Genomic DNA, 20,375 nt, shown 5'->3' with positions numbered 1-20,375 from the left:
ATAAACCGATGAATCCATCCACGCGAGAAGGCCGCCCGTGGGTGAGTCTCAGCTTCCGGAAAGGAGGGGCGAGACGCGTCTCAGCGTACCTTCCCGCTGAAGGGGAAGCCGGGGTGGTAGAAACTGTTGGTGTCTTCGAAGGTCATGGACCCCATCTGCGAGGAAATGTAGATCTCCTGCGTGGTGTTGGCCTCCACGCTGCAGAAGGAAGCGGGAAGGACTTCCACACCCGACTCCCTCACCTTCGGGGTGTCCACAGACTCCCGGAAGGTGGGGTGCCAGGGGCAGGAGCCCGGATATCAGGTCTCTGTGTGTGGTGGTGGGAGAGGTTTGGGCCACACCCACTCTGTGTGCACGGGGACCCTATGTGGTGGCGGGGAGCGAACAGGGGGGGTGGGGTGAGTGTTCCGGCTGCACGCAAGGCAAGGACCTTCGCCCCTGTGCCACCGCCCCAGCCCTGGGGCTGGTCAAATGTCCCGGAGAGCTCCTCCCCCACAAACTCTGGGGAGCACGGGGTGGAAGGCAGAGCAAGAGGCAGCAACTCCGAACTGAGTCTGTCTGCAACCCGGAGTCACGACTCTTTGATTCTCTCTCTCTCTCTCTCTCTCTCTCTCTCTCTCTCTCTCTCTCTCTCTCTCTCTCTCTCTCTCTCTCCCCCCTCTCTCCCCCCCCCTCTTGTTCCTTCTTTTTTTTTTCTTTTGGGGTCACACCCACTGATGCTCGGATGTCACTTCTGGCTCTGCGCTCAGGAATTACTCCTGGCGGTGCTGGGGGGGACACATGGGATGCCGGGGATCGAACCCGGGTCCAGCTGCATGCAAGGCAAAAGCCCTCTCTGCTGTACTATCGTCCTGGTTCCACCTTACTTTTTCTTTCTTTCTTTCTTTCTTTCTTTCTTCTTTCTTTCTTTCTTTCTTTCTTTCTTCTTTCTTTCTTTCTTTCTTTCTTTCTTTCTTTCTTTCTTTCTTTCTTTCTTTCTTTCTTCCTTTATCTCTTCCTTTCTCTTTCTCTCTCTTTCTTTCTCTCTTTCTTTCTTTCTCTCTTTCTCTTCTTTGTTTCTTGTTTCTTTCTTTCTTTCTTTCTTTCTTTCTTTCTTTCTTTCTTTCTTTCTTTCTTTCTTTCTTTCTTTCTTTCTTTCTTTCTTTCTCTCTCTTTCTTTCTTTCTGCATTTTTCTGGGTTATGCCCAGCGATGCTCAGGGGTTACTCCTGGCTCTGCACTCAGGAATCACTTCCTGGTGCTCGGAAGACCCTAGGGGATGCCGGGGATGGAACCTGAGTGGGCCCCGGGCAAGGCAAATGCCCTCCCCACTGTGCTGTCGCTCCGGCCCCGCCGTCTCCTTATTCCTGCGCCCGGGAGCATCTCCACTTACCAGTCCCGTCCTCCACCACCGTGGCCACGACGTTGACGCTGTGGCTGTACATGTACCCCGTGAGGTTGAAGGTGCTCATGTCCACAGGAGCCGAGAAGCAGCCCGTTTTGTCCGTCTGGTGAGGTAACAAAGAAGGGAGGGTGCGAACCACCTCATTTCTGCCTCTGCTTCATCATGTGCAGTAGATCCCCCCGCCCCCTGCCCTGCCATCCTGGGAATCGCACACTTTATCTTCTTCATCATTTTTGGTGTGGGGGTTGTACACCCAGCGGTGCTCAGGGCTTTTTCCTGTCTCTGTGCTCTACAGCTGGAGTTGTTCAGGACAGAGAGATGACACAGTGAGTGGGCGCTTGCCTTGCGGACACCTGACTGCAGGGTCAATCCCTAGCAGCCCAACAGGAGTGATCCCTGAGCACTGAGCCAGGAATCACTCCTGAGCCCAGTCCCCACTCTTTCCCCCCTAAGGCAAGTGTATTAACTTTAATAATTATATTTTAAATTATAAATATTTATTCATAATTATAAATAATATTTAATTGTTATTACTATTTTTTTTTTGCTTTTTGGGTCACACCCCGAGATGCACAGGGGTGACTCCTGGCTTTGCACTCAGGAATTACTCCTGGCAGTGCTCAGGGGACCATATGGGATGCCAGGGATTGAACCCGAGTTGGCCGAGTGCAAGGCAAACGCCCTCCCCACTGTGCTATCACTCCGGCCCCTAATTGTTATTACTAATTAATTTAGTACAGCGAGTAGGGTGTTTGTCTTGCATGCGGTTGATCCGGGTTCGATCCCCGGCATCCCATACGGCACTGGAGCCCTCCAAGAGAACCTCCAGGGTGGCCCCAAACAAACCAACAAACAAAAGCTCCCAGTGCTAAAGCACAAAGGAGTGTGCTCCATTTTTTAATCGGATAAGTAAATTAATTTAATAAATAAGAATTTAATAAAATTTAATCAGTTTTAATTATTACTTAAAATATTAATTAATTGGGGCTGGAGTGATAGCACAGCGGGTAGGGTGTTTGCCTTGCACTCGGCCGACCTGGGTTCAAATCCCAGCATCCCTTATGGTCCCCTGAGCACTGCCAGGGGTGATTCCTGAGTGCATGAGCCAGGAGTGACCCCTGTGGATTGCTGGGCATGACCCAAAAAGCAAAATAAATAAATAAATAAAATATTAATTAATTAATTGAATAGTAGACCCTGTATTAACTCACCAGCCCTCTTTAAGCTAGTCAGTCTTTCCCATCTCCCAAGGACAGGGGCCGAAGCGATAGTCTAGTGGGGAGGGCTTTTGCCTTACAGGCAGCCGACCCGGGTTCAATTCCCAGCATCCCATAGGGTCCCCTGAGCACCACCAGGAGTCATTCCTGAGTGCAGAGCCAGGAGGACTCTGAATTGGGGTTTTTCATATCGCTCATTTTTTTGTTGGCTTGTTTCAGAGTTGCATCCAGCGATGCTCAGGGGTGACTCCTGGCTGGGCACTCAGGAATTACTTTTGCTGGTACCTGGGGGTTGCTGGGAACAGAACCCCAGTCAGCCACATGCAAAATGAATGCCCTGCCTGCTGTACTATTGCCCCAGCACCGGGACCTTAATGAGGTGGGATCTTTCTGCTTTAGTCTTTTCTTTCTTTCTTTTTTTTTTTAATGATTTATTTGCTTTTTGGGTCACACCCGGCGATGCACAGGGGTCACTCCTGGCTCTGCACTCAGGAATTACTCCTGGCGGTGCTCAGGGGACCATATGGGATGCTGGGAATCGAACCTGGGTCAGCTGCGTGCAAGGCAAACGCCCTCCCGCTGTGCTATCGCTCCAGCCCCTCTGCTTTGGGCTTTTCTTGCCCCTAGGTTAAGAACCCCTAGGAGGTGTTAAAGGCCTTTGAATCTTCCCCTCCTCCCAGGACTCACCTGCCCAGAGAGATGCTTGCATCTGTCAGGGAGGGACTCCCGTCCCTCCTCCAGGTACCAGTACGTATGAGCCTTCTGGCACGCCGAGACGCGCACCGCCCCCATCATGGGTTTGCCATAGGTGTACCTAAGCCAGAAGAGTGGGGAGAAGCTGAGAAATTCCCCTTAGAATTCCAAGCCCACCTCCCCAAGTGATTTTGTTCCTCTCTTCCCGTCACCACCAGCTCTGGCAGGGACAACCTTCCTCCCAGCTCTCCTCAGAGAGCATGGCCACCACCCAGCAAGACCCAGCCCAGGACAGAACAGTCTCCCCCGCGGGTTCCTGCTTCGTCCACGGGGGTCAAGACTTTCTGCATCACTGGGGCCGGAGCGATAGCACAGCGGGGAGGGCGTTTGCCTTGCCTGCGGCCGACCCCGTTTTGATTCCCAGCATCCCATAGGGCTCCCTGAGCACCACCAGGAGTAATTCCTGAGTGCAGAGCCAGGAGTCACCCCTGTGCATCGCTGGGTGTGACCCAAAAAGCAAAAATAAATACATTTTTTTAAAAAAAGAAAAAGACTTTCTGCATCAGTTACGCTCCGTTAGCGAACCGTGGGGAGCAGGAACAGGTGCGCCCGCAGAGCCGGGGACCGGAGAGAAATCAGGCTCTGGCCCAAACATCCCTCACTCGAGGCGGGAGAGCTAGTTCAGCAAGCAGGATGCTAGTTCCATCCCCGATGCCGCAGAGGGTCCCCACCGGGAGGAATTCCTGAGTGCAGAGCCAGGAGTGGCCCCTGAGCACCTCTGGGAAAGGGTCCCCAAACAAAAATGAAATCAAATATCCCTCCCACATCTCTTTGTTTGTTGTTGGGCCACCCCAGCAGTGCTCCGGGCTTAGTCCTGGCTCTGAACCCAGGGATCACTGCTGGTGGGACTGTGGGTCTAGATGTGGTGCCGGGGATTGAACCGGGGTCCCCTGCATGGAAGGGAAGCACCCAGCCAGCTGTGCTGTCCTCTGGCCCCCGGGTCACATCTTTTTGGTTTCAGGAGGTCACACCGAGTGCTATTCTGGGGATGCCCCCAGGGGTGCCAGGGTGGGAGGCATGCATGGCCAGGAAAGGAACGTGGGCTTCTCACATGCCAAGCGTGAGCTTCCGTGCGCTTCCTGCCCACAATTTACCCTGCTGCACCCCGCTCCCCCACACTCCTGCTACTCCAGCTTTTACCAGACCCAGATCAAGAGCTGCCATCTCACCTGCAACAATTTTATTTTGTTTGCTTTTTGGGTCACACCTGGTGATGCTCAGGGGTTACTCCTGACTCTGCACTCAGGAATCACCCCTGGTGGTGCTCAGGGGACCCCATGGGATTCCAGGTCAGCTGCGTGCAAGGCAAACGCCCTCCCCACTGGACTATCACTCTGACCCCTTACCTGCAACAAATATTTTTTTGTTACTTTTTTTTTTTTATTGCATCACTGGGCTGGAGCAATAGTACAGTGGGTAGGGCTTTTGTCTTGCACATGGCCGACCTGGGTTCAATTCCTCCATCCCTCTCGGAGAGCCCAGCAAGCTACCGAGAGTATCTCACCCACACGGCAGAGCCTGGCAAGCTAACTGTGGTGTATTCGATATGCCAAAAACAATAAAAATAAGTCTCATAGTGGAGACGTTACTGGTGCCCACTCAAGCAAATTGTGAACAACCTGAAGACAGTGCTACAGTGATACAGTGCATCGCTGTGAGATACAGTTACAAGCTTTCATGTTTGAGTTTCAGTCATACAATGACTGAAACACCCATCCCTCCACCAATGCACATTTCCCACCACCAATGTCCCCCGTATCCCCCTCTCCCATCCCGCCCCTCCCCCTGCCCCCATGGCAGACAATTTCCCCCATGCTCTCTCTCCACTTTGGGGCATACGGTTACCTGCAACAAATCTTGAGTAAGAAAGACTCCTCCGCTGTTGATAACTGCTTGGGCTCCACCACCTCTATCTTAAACTTGGGTAGCACTGGAGGGAGTAGAAAGGGAAGTGAAGAGGACTGTGAACCTCCACTTAGGGCTGTGAACCCCCACTTAGGACTGTGAACCCCACTTAGGACTGTGAACCTCACTTAGGACTGTGAACCCCACTTAGCACTGTGAACCCCACTTAGCACTGTGACCCCCCACTTAGGACTGTGAACCCCACTTAGCACTGTGAACCCCACTTAGCACTGTGAACCCCACTTAGGACTGTGAACCCCACTTAGGACTATGAACCCCCTCTTAGCACTGTGAACCCCACTTAGCACTATGAACCCCACTTAGCACTGTGAACCCCACTTAGGATTGTGAACCCCCACTTAGCACTGTGAACCCCCACTTAACACTGTGAAACTTCACTTAGCTCTGTGAACCCCACTTAGGACTGTGAACCCCACTTAGCACTGTGAACCCCACTTAGCACTGTGAACCCCACTTAGCACTGTGAACCCTGAACCCCCTACTTAGCTCTGTGAACCCTCCCTAGCTCTACAAGCCCCCCACGCCCCCTGTGAGCCCCCCACCTACCATACTCCTCCACGCTGAAGGTGCCAAAGGTCTTGCCCTCTGCCACGGCCACTGTGTAGGTGCCCAGCGTGGTCTCGGGGGCCAGCTGGAAGGACAGGTCTACAATGCCCTGCTCGGGCACCACGTCCAGCCACTGGGCGATCCTGTTGCTGTTCGGATCCTGTGTCCAGAGAGAAGAAGCTGCATGAGGGGCCGGCCTGTGGGAGCCCCCGGGGAGGCAGCCTGCAGGGGTGAGGCCCACGGTCCCAATCCCAGCACACCCCTCCCCTGCCCACACAAAGGTTAAGGCAGAGACCCCCACACGATGGGGAGAGTCCGGGGGCCCTGAGGTCAGGGAAGAACTTTCTGGGTGAAGGGTCACTCTCGTTATTACAGATCGAGGGGCCGGAGCAACAGCACAGCGGGGAGGCCAGTTGCCTTGCACACGGTTGACCCGGGTTCGATCCCCGGCATTCCATACGGTCCCCAAGCACCGCCAGGAGTGATTCCTGAGAGCAGAGCCAGGGTAACCCCGGTGCATCGCTGGGTAGAACCACTCTTCCCCCGCACCCCCCAAAAAAAGACATTACAGAACGAGGCTCTCTCCTCTAAGGCCTGGTCCTTCTCTTTCGGAAGAGAAGGGTGCGGTGGACTCAGATGATCAGACTGCCCACACCGCGTTTTTTCTTGGTTCCTATTTTGCGTTTCTTTTGGTTTGGAGGGGGCCCCTCTGCAGTGCTGCGGGGACTGTCCCTGGGCCCCTGTGCAGTGCGAGGGCTCAAACCCTGCTCTCTAGCACACAAGGCACAGACTGTCCCCACAGGTCATCTCCTCCTATCCTTCCTCGCTCCCCGGGAAGGGACAGTGCTCATGAGCCGAAGCACAGGACATCGGGGAGGCATTTTCCTTGCATGCAGCTGACCCTGGTTCAATTCCCAGCATCCCATACAGTCCCCGGAGCCCCACCAGGAGGGATCCCTGCATGCAGAGTCAGGCCAGAGCACAGCCGGATGTAGCCCCAAACCACACACACACACACACACACACACACACACACACTGCTGAGGGGCTTGTTCACGTCCCCTTCACCAGCTAAGAGTCTAAGTCAGCCCCTACTGGGGACTGAGTGCCAAGGACAAGTACTCAGTGCTGAGAGCTGACAAGTACTCAGTGCTGAGAGCTAAGTACTGGTACTGAATCCTGAGGACTAAGGGAAGCCTGGCACAGCCCGTGGTGGTGGCACAGGTCAGGTCCTTATCTGCAGAAGCCTCGGCCTGTGGTGCCTGAGGGCGGAGGCCAGAGGACAGCTCGGCTGGAATCGAGGGACACTCTGTAGCCGGGCCAGGGCTCCGCCTCTGGGCCGAGATCTCAGAATCGTTTCTGGCTTCTCGATGGAACCCAAGATGCACCTTCCCCCAGCTGACAGGAGAGAGAGAGAGACTCGACGTACCTGCAGCTCCACCAGGGAGTACTGAAAAAGAAAAGAGACTGTGGTTAAACCAGGATCTTTCCGAGAGAGAGCCTCGACCAAAGCAGAACACTCACAAAGATGTTTTGGGGTGGGGGGCGGGCGGTGGGTGGGCAGCTAGATCAATAGCACAGCGGGGAGGGCTTTTGCCTTGCACGAGGCCGACCTGGGTTCGATTCCCAGCATCCCATATGGTCCCCCGAGCATCGCCAGGAGTAATTCCTGAGTGCAGAGCCAGGAGTAACCCCTGAGCATCGCCGGGTGTGACCCAAAAAACAAAGCAAAAAAAACAAACAAAAAAAAGGATGCTCTCAGGGCCAGAGCAATAGAACCGCGGGAAGGATGCAGAGCCAGGAGTAAGTGCTGGGCACTGCTGGCTGGGCCTCACCACTGTCACTGTCTCACTGTCATCCTGTTGTTCATCGATTTACTGGAGTGGGCGCCAGCAACGTCTTCATTTTGTCCCAGCCCTGAGATTTTATTTTTATTTTTATTTATTTATTTATTTACTTGAAGGAAACTGATTTTATTTAGAGGTTTTTGAGGGGAGGAGGAAGGGATAAGAGAGAGGGAATAGTAAGAATAATATGTTCAAGACAGAACGTGGGCTTCTCCAAGGGTGGAGAGAGATCTACACACATCCTAGCACTAGACACGAAAGCATGAAAGTCCACATCTCAAGAGGGGAGATGCGGGCGACACATGTGCTCGGGCACCGCATGTGCTCGGCCACGTAGGCACAAGCAGCACATGGGCTCAGGCAGCATATGCGCCCAGCCCTGAGATTTTAGCAGCCTCTCCTTACTTATCTTTCCCAATGATTGGAGGCTCTTTCAGGGTCAGGGGAATGAGACCTGTTATTGTTACTGTATTTGGCATTTTGAATACACCATGGGGAACTTGCCCCCCCCAAAAAAATCTTGTTGCTCCTTCTTACCTCCCCCCAAAATTTCTTTTTCCAGAGGAGTCACAAGAGGGAGGCACTACATCAGACAAAGGACTCGATTTCATCTATCCAGGATGTATAAAGCTCTCATAAAACCCAGCAACAAAGACACCCATGACCCCCTTCAAAAATGGGGAGAGGAGAAGAGTAGATACTTCCACACACAGGGCTTACGGATGGCTGGTGAGTATATAAAAAGTGTTTACTGTCACTTATCAAGGAAATCCAAATCCAAACAACCGTAAGATATCTCACTCCAGCGAGAATGGCAGATGTCAAGGATAGTGACTGCACTCGTTTGTGGAATATAAAATTCATAATATGAGGTTAACACCCAAGGACAGTAGAGACAAGGGCCAGGAAGATTGTCCCACAGTTGGAAGCCTGCCGCTTGAGCTGGGGGAGAAGGCAGCTGGGATAGAGAAGGGATCACTAAGTCAGTGATGGTTAGAGGAATCATCATTCAGGATGGGAGGTGTGTGCTGAAGGTAGATAAAGGACCAAACGTGATGGCCTCTCAGTATCTGTGTTGCAAACTATAATGTTCCAAAGTAGAGAGAGTATGGGGGAAATTGTCTGCCATGGAGGCAGGGAGAGGGTTGGGATGGGGAAAGGAAATACTGAGGACATTGATGGTGGAGAATGTGCACTGGTGGAGGGATGGGCGTTCGATCATTGTGTGACTGAAACTCAAACAAGAAAGCTTTGTAACTGTAGCTCACAGTGATTCAATAAAAAGAAAAAAAAAAAGAATAGTGACGGGCCAGAGAGATAGCATCATAAGCAAGGTGTGTGCCACACGTGTGGCCAACCCCTTGGATCTCTCTCTGCCTGACCCCTGGAATATATATATTTAAATGCTGCCTTAAGAGAATCGCCAATTGGGGCTGGAGCAATAGCACAGCGGGGAGGGCATTTGCCTTGCACATGGCCGACCCGGGTTTGATTCCCAGCATCCCATAGGGTCCCCTGAGCACTGCCAGGGGTGATTCATGAATGCAGAGCCAGGAGTCACCCCTGTGCATCCCGAAGTGTGATCCAAAAATTAAAAAAAAAAATGGATGTTAGGGGTCAAGAGATAATACAGTGGGTAGGCCACTTGCCTCGCACTTGGTCGACCTGGGTTCAACCTTTAGCACCACATCTGGCCCCCAGAGCCCTGCAAGGAGTGACTCCTGAGCACAGAGCCAGGAGTCAGCCCTGAGCATCATCGGATGTGGCCCAAAAACCAAAACCAAAAGTGAAAAAGAGAGAGAGGATTGCCTATTTGATGGGCTAGAGCGGTAGTACAGTGGGGAGGGTGTTTGCCTTGCACATAGCTGACCCAGCTTTGATCTCCAGGACCCCAGGTGGTCCCCCTGAGCCCTTCAGGAGTGAACCCTGAGTGCAGAGCCAGAATAAACCCTGACCATAGCCAGGTGTGCCCCCAAACACACACACACACACACACACACACACACACACACACACACACACACGAGAATTTCCTATTTTTTTTTTGGTTACTTCTGGCGATACTCAAGGGTTACTCCTGGCTCTGCACTCAGGAATCACTCTTAGGGGCTGGAGCAATAGACAGTACAGCGGGGAGGGTGTTTACTTGCATGCGGCCGACCCGGGTTCGCTTCCGAACATCCCATAGGATCCCCCGAGCACTGCCAGGAATAATTCCTGATTGCAGAGCCAGGACGAAGCCCTGTGCATTGCCAGGTGTGACCCAAAAAGAAAAAAGAATTTAAGAATCACTCCTGGCAGTGCTCAGGGGACTATTGGGGGTGCCAGGGATTGAACCCAGGTCAGCCGCATGCAAGGCAAACACTCTACCTGCTGTACTATCACTCCGGCCCTGAGAATTGCAATACTTTATAAACTCTCTTGCCTTGTAGGTAAAAAAAAAAAAAAAGTGGCAGGAATGAGTAGTCATTTTTTTCCTTTTGCTCCTTAACAGTCATAGTGTATGTGTGTGTATGTGTGTGTGTGTGTGTGTGTGTGTGTGTGTGTGTGTGTGGTATCATCTAATATTTGAATGGCAAAATCATTCAATGTCATTCCTGGAAAGAACATCCGAGAAGTGTAAAACACCTTGTCAGAGCCAGCACTCAGGAATGCAGCGGGGCGGCTTTTCACAGGCGTCAAACCAGTGGGACAGGCCCAGGGTTTGGGCAGAGGAGGGTTGAGAGCGTCTCCACTTGCACCCGGACTCAGACCAAACTCCCCAAGTCTCCTGCCTCCCGCGGCAAAGGGTCTCGCCTCCCTTATCTGGTCCAGAAATTCTCATCTCCCCTCTCAGTCCGCCCTCCTCCTCCCCTCTGCCTTCTCCCCCGCCCCGCCCCCTCCCCTTTCTTACCTTCTCGTTCACCGGAGCAAACTGGCTGTCCAGGGTCACGATGCGGAAGTTCACTGCAGGAGAAGGGGCGTCCTGAGCAAAGGGGATTCGCTCCTCTTGCTCACAATCTTTCTTTCTGAGCCGGAGACGTTCCAAAGGGCTGGCATGCATGTTTTCTTTTCTTTCTTTTTTTTTTTTTTTGGCTTTTGGGTCACACCCAGCGATGTTCAGGGGTTGTTCCTGGCTCTACACGCAGGAATGACTCCTGGCAGTGCTTGGGGGACCACATGGGATGCCAGGGATTGAACCCGGGTCAGCTGCATGCAAGGCAAACACCCTCCCCGCTGTGCTATCGTTCCGGCCCCCTGGCGCGCATGCTTTGCATGCAGGGGGACCTGCCTTGCATTCCTGAGCACCATTGGGTGCGACCCCTTGCCCCCCTGAGCACCACCAGGTGTGACTCAAAATCTAAAAAGCAAAACACCTTCCTTTCTCCACCCTCTATTCACGCTCTCTATTGCTGGAGCGGGTAGGGCATTTGCCTTGCATGTGGCCTACCCGGGGTTCGATTTCTCCGTCCCTCTCGGAGAGCCCAGCAAGCTACCAAGAATATCCTGCCCGCATGGCAGAGCCTGGAAAGCTACCTGTGGCGTATTCAATATGCAAAAAACAGTAGCAACAAGTCTCACAATAGAGACGTTACTGGTGCCCGCTCAAGCAAACCGATGAACAACAGAACGACAATGCTACAGTGCTTCACACGTACTTCAGCAAAACTCCTTAAGCTTTAGCTGTTTGAAAAGATAAAACAGGACTAGACCTTGTTTCAAAAGGCTGAAGCACAGGCTCTGTATGCGGCAGCCCCGGGTCTAACCCTGGGCACCGTATTATCCCCCGAGTGACTCCTGAGCACCAGCCAATGTGCCACGGTCCCTCCCCCTTCATGAAAACAGACCAAGCGACCTTGTGGAAAAAAGAGAGTGAAAGCCTCTCTGGATTTGTCTTCATGGCTTTTTTTTTTCTTTTTGGGTCACACCCGGCGATGCACAGGGGTCACGCCTGGCTCTGCACTCAGGAATCACCCCTGGCGGTGCTCAGGGGACCATATGGGATGCTGGGAATCGAACCCAGGTCGGCCCCGCGTCCAAGGCAAACGCCCTCCCCGCTGTGCTATCACTCCAGCCCGTGTCTTCGTGTCTTTTGAGTTTGAACGTTGAGACCGGACCATTCCTCTAAGGAAAAACGGTCAGACAACCGGTGCTCCAGCCAACGGGAAGGCGTGGAAGCTTTCTGATCCAAGCAGCTCTCGTGGGTCAGAAAGACAGTACAGGGATAAGGTGCCTATGCAGCTCCAATCCCTGGCACGACCCCATATGGTCCCTGGGGCACTGTGAGGAGTGAGCCCTGAGTGCAGAACCAGGAGTCAGCCCTGAGCATCACTGAATGTGCCCCCTGCCACACACACACAAAAAATCACAATCGGGGCCGGAGCGATAACACAGCGGGTCGGGCGTTTGCCTTGCACGCGGACAAGGCAGGAGTAACCCCTGAGCATCGCTGGGTGTGACCCAAGAAGCAAAAAAAAAAAAAAATCACAATGAACAAAACCTAAGTAAGGAGCTGCAGACCAAGACAGCAATCCAGTGACACGTGGCAGATCCCACCCAGGAAGAAGATGTGCGGGTTTGTTGTTATTGTTGTTCTTTCCTTTTTGAGTCACACCCAGCAATGCTCAGGGGTTACTCCTGGCTCTGCACTCAGGAATTACTTCTGGCAGTGCTCAGGGCACCAGATGGGATGCCAGGAATCGAACCCGGGTCGGCATCGTGCAAGGCAAGCCCCCCGCCTGCTGCACTATTGCTCTGCGCCCTGCCCCAAGATGTGAGCTTTGGAACAGTTCCTCACACAGTCGATAGTGCACCCACTTGGCCCACACTTTGGAGACACGCACCCAGTCAGCAGCCGGAGCCCTTCACGCCTTCACACCTTCCTTTCCTGGGCTCCCCCCAGGCTGCCACCAAACACAAAGTCCAAACCCAGCCGGAGCGACAGCACAGCGGGTAGGGCGTTTGCCTTGCATGCGGCCGACCCAGGTTCAATCCCGGCATCCCATAGGGTCCCCTGAGCACTGCCAGGAGTAACTCCTGACTGCAGAGCCTGGAGTAAGCCCTGAGCACCACTGGGTGTGACCCAAAAAAGAAAAAGAATATATGTATATATACACATATACATATATATATATATATATATATATATATATATATATATATATATATATAGGGCTGGAGTGATAGCACAGCGGTAGGGCATTCGCCTTTCACGCGGCCGACCCGTGTTTGATTCCTCCACCCCTCTCGGAGAGCCCGGCAAGCTACCGAGAGTATCTAGCCTGCACGGCAGAGCCTGGCAAGCTACCCATGGTGCATTCGATATGCCAAAGACAGTAGCAATAAGTCTCACAATGAGAAACATTACTGGTGCCCGCTCGAACAAATTGATGAGCAACAGGATGTATCTATCTATCTATCTATCTATCTATCTATCTAGATAGATAGATAGATAGATAGATAGATAGACCACTGGGTGGGGGTGAGGTGGGGGCCAGAGGGATAGTACAGCAGGGAGGGCATTTGCCTTGCACGCGGTTGACCCAGGTTTGATCCCTGGCATCCCATATGGTCCTCCAAGCACAGCCGAAGGAACTCCTGAGTGCAGAGCCAGGAGTAACATCTGCGCATCGCTGGGTGTGACCAAGAAAAAAAATTCACCCCCCCCCCCATCATCCTTGGCCACCTGCAGTCACCCCTCCCTCCCGTGCCTCTTACCTCGCTGCCCGGGGCTGTAGATGGGCTTGTCGGTTTGTATGAAGACTCCGTTCCCCTGCCTCTGGATCAGGACTTTCTTCTTCTCCTCAAACTGGACGTTTTCTCCGTTGGCTGCCACCCGGACCGTGGCCACTTCCTCCAGGCCACCCGCAGGAGGTGGGACCTGGAAGACAGAGGAGGTCCTGGGGTTCAGTCGAAGACTGGGGAGATGGAGTCAAATGGGCTCCATCCCAGATGTCGTGGAAGAGGCAGAGCTGGGGGAGCACTACATGTTGTCAGGGAGAAGAGAAGCAGATTATCATAGGAAAAGGGTAAGGGGGAGAGGGGAAGCTCTGGCCAGGAGATGAAGGAAGGAGTAAGAGCTGGCCTACAAGTTGGTGCATAAATAAACCAACAGGGATTCGATTTCGATTCCAGAGTGCTGGGGCCGGACTGATAGCACAGCGGGGAGGGCGTTTGGCTTGCACGTGGCCAACCCAGGTTCGATCCCCGGCATCCCATAGGGTCTCCTAAGCACCGCCAGGAGTAATTCCTGAGTGCAGAGCCAGGAGTAACCCCTGAGTAATGCCGGTGTGACCCAAGAAGAACACCCGCCCCCTTGCAAAAAAAAGTGATTCCAGAATGCTTATGGCAGAGAAAGGGAAGTGAGGTTTAAGGGAAGGACTGAATTCAAAGCTTACCAGAAAGGAGATGCAGTGTAAGTGCCTCTTCTTCAATCCCGAGTGTTCCAGCAACTTCTGGACCTTGTCCTTGGTCTCCAAGGTGATAGTGAACTTGACATTATAGTACCCAGGGCTAAGATCCAGGCAGACCTTCTGAGTAGAGGGGAAATTGAGCTGGGCTGGCAAAGTGACCAAGTAGGTTCTGAGATGGAGGAGAAAGGATTTCAGGACACCGTTCAACAAAACCTCAGCATCCCTGCATCCCGCGGGGGAATGCCCTAGATTGAGCCCCGCCTTCAGGAGGCTTTCTTGTCCCAAGGAGAAGCACCCAGTGACAATGAACAGAGTAACAATGAACCTCACAGCCTAAGCCTCCCCCGCCTGGGCCCCCGACACAACTAAGGAGGTCATCACTGAGGATCTTGAGTAAGGGTACCCAGGAAGCGGTCAGAGATAGTGCAGCGAGTAAGGAGGGGCTTGCCTTGCATGTGACCAACCCGGGTTTCACCAAGGCATCCCACATGGTCCACTGAGCACTGCTGGGAGTAACCTCTGAGCATCTCCAAACACAACAACAAAACGGTACCCAGGAAAACACAAGTTTTGTTCCAGAGAACAAGAGCCCACTCTCTTTGTAATATTGGTGGGGGGTATCACCCCGCCATGGAGCTTCTCTCAGCCTGATGCCCGGGGTCGCTCCTGGGTGCTGAAAGGCTGGAGTTGGAACCCAGAGCTCTTGCATGCAAAACAGCCTATTGAGCTGTCTGGCCCTAATTCTTTTCTTCAATATTTAATTTTTCCAAGTAGGGGGAGCCACACCCTGTGGCACTCAGGGCTGACTCCTGGCAGGACTGGGGGGACCATATAAAAGGTGCTGAGGATCGAACTCAGGTCTACCAGCACCGCTGTACGGTCATTCCCCCCGCCCCCTAACCCCGATATTCTAGTTTTTGAAGCTTCCTCTTGGTGACTCGGCTTTGCTGTATGGATAACAGAGGCGGGAGAACCAAAGGCGATTCACATCACCTAAAGGGGCATCTCCTGTCTCCTCCATACGCCGGAGAAGGGGAGCCCAGGAAACCATCTGCGCCCTAGGTCCGGCACTTACGGGAGTCTGTCGGTGCTGACTGGCGAGAGGGCCAGCAGCCCCAGAAGGAGCTGGACCCACATCGCGGAGGCGGGGACGGTCCACAGCTCCCAAGCTGAGCTCCAGCAGCCGGGACCGCGCCCCTGCGGCTGCTTCATTATCAACCCTCGCGCCTGGGGCTCTAACCAATGAGAGTCAAGGCCCAGAATTCTTCAGCCAATCACCTTCGGAGCCCCGGAATTCTCCCGCCAATCACAGTGAGGGCCCCGGGCTAAGGCGGTGGAGCAGGGCAGGGCACCGTGAACTTGCACATTCACGCTGACTCAGCCGTCTATACCAGTTTAGAGGGGAATCCCCAGCTCAGTGTTCCCAGGCGGTCAGGTTCCCAGCACGCATTTCAGACCACTCCCCTTATTTATTTATTTATTTATTTATTTATTTATTTATTTATTTATTTATTTATTTATTTATTTGCTTTTTGGGTCACACCTGGCTATGCTCAGGGGTTACTCCTGTCTCTGCACTCAGGAATTACTCCTGGTGGTGCTTGGGGGACTCTATGGGATGCTGGGAATCTAACCTGGGTCGGCCACGTGCAAGGCAAACGCCCTCCCCGCTGTGCTATCACTCCAGCCCCTGCTCTTTTTTAAAAAATATCTTTTTTCTTTTCTTCTTTTTTTCTGGTTTCATTCCAGATCTAGTCTGGAATTAGTCTGAGAATTAGTCTGCCTCTGCTGATCTGGGAATGAAAAAAAATTTTTTTTTAAATTACTCAGTGTGATCAGGTGACTCAAAGTTCCAAGAGAAGTGGGTAGGCTAACTGCAGGGAAGCAGGTCAAGGCACTTCCAGGATCATGTTCAGAGGCCTGACTAGGTCTCTGTCACACAACGCTCTTTTCAGCTGCCAAATAGAAAATCCCTAAACCGTTCGAGGTTCACTGCCAGCACCTGGCTTCTATACTGGAATGGTGCTGGCTTGCTTTAGCTGATGGGAAAGTGGACTGACGTCACCAAGCAGAATGTTTGAAACTTGGCCTGGAGTTGGGTTCAACTGTCGAGACCCTTGTCCTCAGGCTGGGTGATCCCTGCAGGTTTAAAAAGACTCTTTAGGGGCTGCAGCAATAGCACAGTGCATAGGGTGTTTGCCTTACACGGGCCGACCCGGATTCGATTCCCAGCATCCCATAGGGTCCCCCAAACACCGCCAGGAGAAATTCCTGAGTGCAGAGCCAGGAGTAGCCCCAGAGCATCTCTGGGTGTGACCCAAAAAGGAAAAAAAAAAAAAGACTCTTCAATTTGGCAAACAAGCGTGTTCCAGACTTCCTGACTAATCTTTCACCCCGTGACACTCAATATTGTCGGGAGTGTACGAAAGATCGAGGAAAAAGCACAAGGGACATATAATTTGCTTGTGGGAGCTGGGAGCTCGCTCTGGGCACTGCGTGGTCACCCCCAGCATAGGGGTGGGTGTACTCACACCTAAAAACAAAATGGGGGAAAAAAAAAACTGCATGGAAAAAAGGAACAGAGACACACCTTGAGATGATCTGAATGATTTAAATGGTCAGGGAGATTTCACAATATGTTTCAAAAGCCTGCGTGGTTTGCAAATCCTTTCACCCAGCCATTCATTTTCTAGAACCATCTTCATGGGTAGAGTGCATCATGCATGCAGGCCAAAAAAACGTAGCTTTGTTGAGTGTCTTCCCAGGGCTCTATAATTTTTATGATGATTTTTATGACCCAGGGGCCACACCCAGCCATGCAGGCTGGGACAATGCAGGGAAGTGCCGTGCAGGTGCTGTGCATAGGCAGGTGGCGCTCAGAGGTAACCTGGGCAACGGTTGTGGTGTTCAGGCGGCCACGTGGTGCCAGGGGTCAAACTCGGGGTCTCCTGAGCCTGACCTGTGCTCTACCACTGACTTCCTCCCACAGCGCTCTGTGTAATGATAAGACATGAAAGGCATCCAGGGACACACAAAAGAATCTCTGAACTGAGTAGCTCGCTACAGAGATACCTCCAGACTAAGCCCAGCCGACTTCACAGGGTGCCTCAGATGGGGGGCAGCGTCATCCCTCCACCTGCCCCCTAAGAACCCCAGTGGCCGCCAACTTCCAGAACCCAGTGAGAAGTGCAGGTACACGGGCTCAGTGACGGCAAACTCCAGGCCTCAAGGGATAGGGGATGGGCGGGCCCTTCTCATCTCCTCGTCCCTAAGGGACCCTGGAGGTCACACCCATGAACCGCCTCCAGCTGCTACTTAAGCTCCTTAATAGCCAGGATCCAGAGACACACAAAAGAATCTCGGAACCAAGCAGCTCACTGCAGAGATTTCTCCAGACCCTAATTATCTAAAATTTTAGAATTCCAGGAGCACACAGCTCCTAGACTTCTTATGCTGTTCATAACAAGCATACAAAAGAGAGTATGGGCGGGGGGCGGGGGGTGGGGGCTGGAGTGATAGCACAGCGGGTGGGGCATTTGCCTTGCATGTGGCCGACCCGGGTTCAATTCCTAGCATCCCATAGGGTCCCCCAAGCACTGCCAGTAGTACTTCCTGAGTGCAGAGCCAGGAGGAACCCCTGAGCATCGCCGGGTGTGACCCAAAAAGAAAAAAAAAAGAATAGATTTTAAAAAAAAGTAGGGGGAAGATTGTCATAGAGGCAGGGGGAGGGGTGGGACAAGTGGTGATACTGGGTGAGTGGTGATACTGGGGACATTGGTGGTGGAGAATGTGCACTGGGGAGTGTTGGGTGTTCAATCATTGTATGACTGAAACTCAAACATGAAAGCTTTGTAACTGTATCTCATAGTAATTCAATAAAAAAAGAAAGAAAGGGAAAGAAAGAAGGAAGGAAGGAAAGAAAGAAAGAAAGAAAGAAAGAAAGAAAGAAAGAAAGAAAGAAAGAAAGAAAGAAAGAAAGAAAGAAAGAAAGGCAACCAGATGGTAGGGCACTTGCTTAGCATGTGACTGACTCAGGTTTGCTCCCCCACATCCCATTTAGTCCCTTAAATCCCTCCAGGAATTATCCTGAGCAGAGAACCAGGAACAAGCTCTGAGCACTGTGTGATATGGCCCCCAAACAAAAAACAAAAACAAAACAAAAAAGAAAAAAGAAAAGAAAAGAAAAGAAAAGAAAAGAAAAGAAAAGAAAAGAAAAGAAAAGAAAAGAAAAGAAAAGAAAAGAAAAGAAAAGAAAAGAAGAAGAAAAACACCCAGAGTACAGGTGGGTGAGACTATTTATTTGCTGACCAAGAAAACTCAGCTCAACCAGACTGAAACAAAAGCTTTTGGTAACTGGGCTGGGTCAGATGAGCAGAAGGAAGGAGCCAGAGACACTCAGAGACTTTTATTCCCTCCCCCCAGGGACTGTGCCTGGTGGTGCTCAGGGCCTGTTCCTGTCCCTGTTGTCAGGGCTTGGGGGACCCCTGGGAGTTTGCTAGTGGGTGTGGTGGGGTGACACTGTACCTCTAAAATATAAAATCATCTGCATTCTTGGAAACCAACCTTGCTGGTTATCAGAGGCAGGAATCCTAAGAAATGTTATCAGAGGCAGGAATCCTAAGGGAATATTCTCCAGGGCTTGGGCATTTAAAACCCACCCGAGGCCGAAACTGAGGAAAAGAATAGAGAACCCCTCTACCCCTTCTGTGTTCCCTAGCAAACACCAAAGAACGAGTGTCAGCAGTGTGTCACGGCCAGGGCCAAGAACAGGGAGCTACATACAGGTATCGGGGGAGGCTAAGGGCAGAGGCTGGAGGCAAACCTTGAGGAAACCCTCCCGCCGCCCAGACCCCAACCAAGCTTAAGCCATTCCCGGCGCTACTTGCAGTCTGTGGTTACTCAGGTATTGGCAACACCTGCATCCAGCTCACCTTTTAGGTTTTTATGGCCTGGGCGGAGAGTGGGTTAAACCTGGTTATACTTGGGGCTTACTCCTGACTCTGTGCTCAGTGGTCACTCCTGGCAGTCCTTGAGGTACCATATGCAGTGCCAGAGATGGGCCACAGGTGAGGCAAGTGTCTTACCTCTGCACCGTCTCTCTGGCCACTCCAGTTCACCTTTAAACTAGGTCCACTGGAGTTGGGGTGATGGTACAGCAGGTAGAGCACTGGCCTTGCATTCAGTGGACCCAGCATCCCAGTCTCCATCCCATATGGTCCCCAAATCACGTCCAGGAGTAGTTTCTCCTGCAGAGGCAGGAGTCACTGTCACTGTCATCCTGTTGCTCATCGATTTGCTCGAGCGGGCACCAGTAACGTCTCTCGTTGAAAGACTTATTGTTACTGTTTTTGGCATATCCAATACCCACAGGGAGCTTGCCAGGCTCTGCCGTGCGGGCTCGATACTCTCGGTAGCTTGCCGGGCTCTCCGAGAGGGGAATCGAACTCGGGTCAGAGGAATCGAACACCCAACCGCTGTGCTATCACTCCAGCCCCCGGAGGCAGGAGTAAGCCCTGAATATTAGTGGGTGTGGCCCCCCAGATAAACAAACAAACAAACAAAAAAACCTTTTCTTTTCACCTGCATAACTTAACAAAAGAGGGGAAGGAGGCAGAGGGGACAGAAACAAACTCCTGTTGTTAATTTACAAAGCGAGGGAGATGGCTCAAAAGACTGGGACACTCTGTTTTGAATTGGGAGTCCAAGACTTGATCCCCAACACCACAGTCGCTCTAGCACGGCGGGGGGTGGTCCCCAGAAAACAAAAATGAAGTAAAATGGTTTTGGGTCAATACATTAAAGGGTCTCATGAGAAAGGCCTGCAATATCTGTGAACAGAAGGGAAACTTCAGAAGAGGAATAAACTTAACTAGAAGTGCTGAAAGTAAGAAAAAGGAGAGGGGAAGCCTCTTCCTCAGGTTCATAGGTCAAAGGACACAACCCTATCTTCCCTGAAGACAGACCAGCGGAAATAACCCAAGGTGAAACATAGAAAATATAAATTAAAATAAAATTAATAAATATAATTTATTGTGAATAATAAAGTATTATTATTTATAAACATATAATTATATATTATAATATATAATATATGTGATCCTGTCAATGGCCAGCATCCAGAGACTTAAAAGCAAGCTCCCAGAAGAGAGCAACACAGAGAGTCTCTTGCTCGCGCGCCTGGCTGTCTTCCCCGGGGCCCCTCGGAGGGGATGGGCTCCAGCTTCCCTCCCTGCCCCGAGCAGAGCTCTCGGCAGCCGAAGACCTCTGGAGCCTAGCCACAGCCATGCCCAAGGTCCCTCTCCACACGTTCA

At 52.0% G+C, this 20,375-nt stretch overlaps 1 protein-coding gene across 1 annotated transcript in view; it reads right to left on the bottom strand.

Moving 5' to 3' along the window:
• The window catches only part of A2ML1 (alpha-2-macroglobulin like 1), a 52,359-nt gene extending 37,158 nt beyond the window's left edge, over positions 1-15,201 (bottom strand). The window contains 10 exon segments of the mRNA XM_055142766.1: positions 90-198; positions 1,368-1,486; positions 3,288-3,414; positions 5,199-5,283; positions 5,826-5,985; positions 7,255-7,275; positions 10,566-10,618; positions 13,370-13,532; positions 14,050-14,233; positions 15,140-15,201. Of these exon segments, the coding sequence (XP_054998741.1) occupies positions 90-198; positions 1,368-1,486; positions 3,288-3,414; positions 5,199-5,283; positions 5,826-5,985; positions 7,255-7,275; positions 10,566-10,618; positions 13,370-13,532; positions 14,050-14,233; positions 15,140-15,201 (1,083 nt within the window).
• Positions 15,202-20,375: the final 5,174 nt, after the last annotated feature.

The sequence above is a fragment of the Sorex araneus genome, chromosome 6, assembly GCF_027595985.1.
Source record: "Sorex araneus isolate mSorAra2 chromosome 6, mSorAra2.pri, whole genome shotgun sequence".
Lineage (NCBI taxonomy): Eukaryota > Metazoa > Chordata > Mammalia > Eulipotyphla > Soricidae > Sorex > Sorex araneus.
Note: the sequence above shows the minus strand (reverse complement) of the source record. Positions and strands in the feature narration are given on the sequence as shown.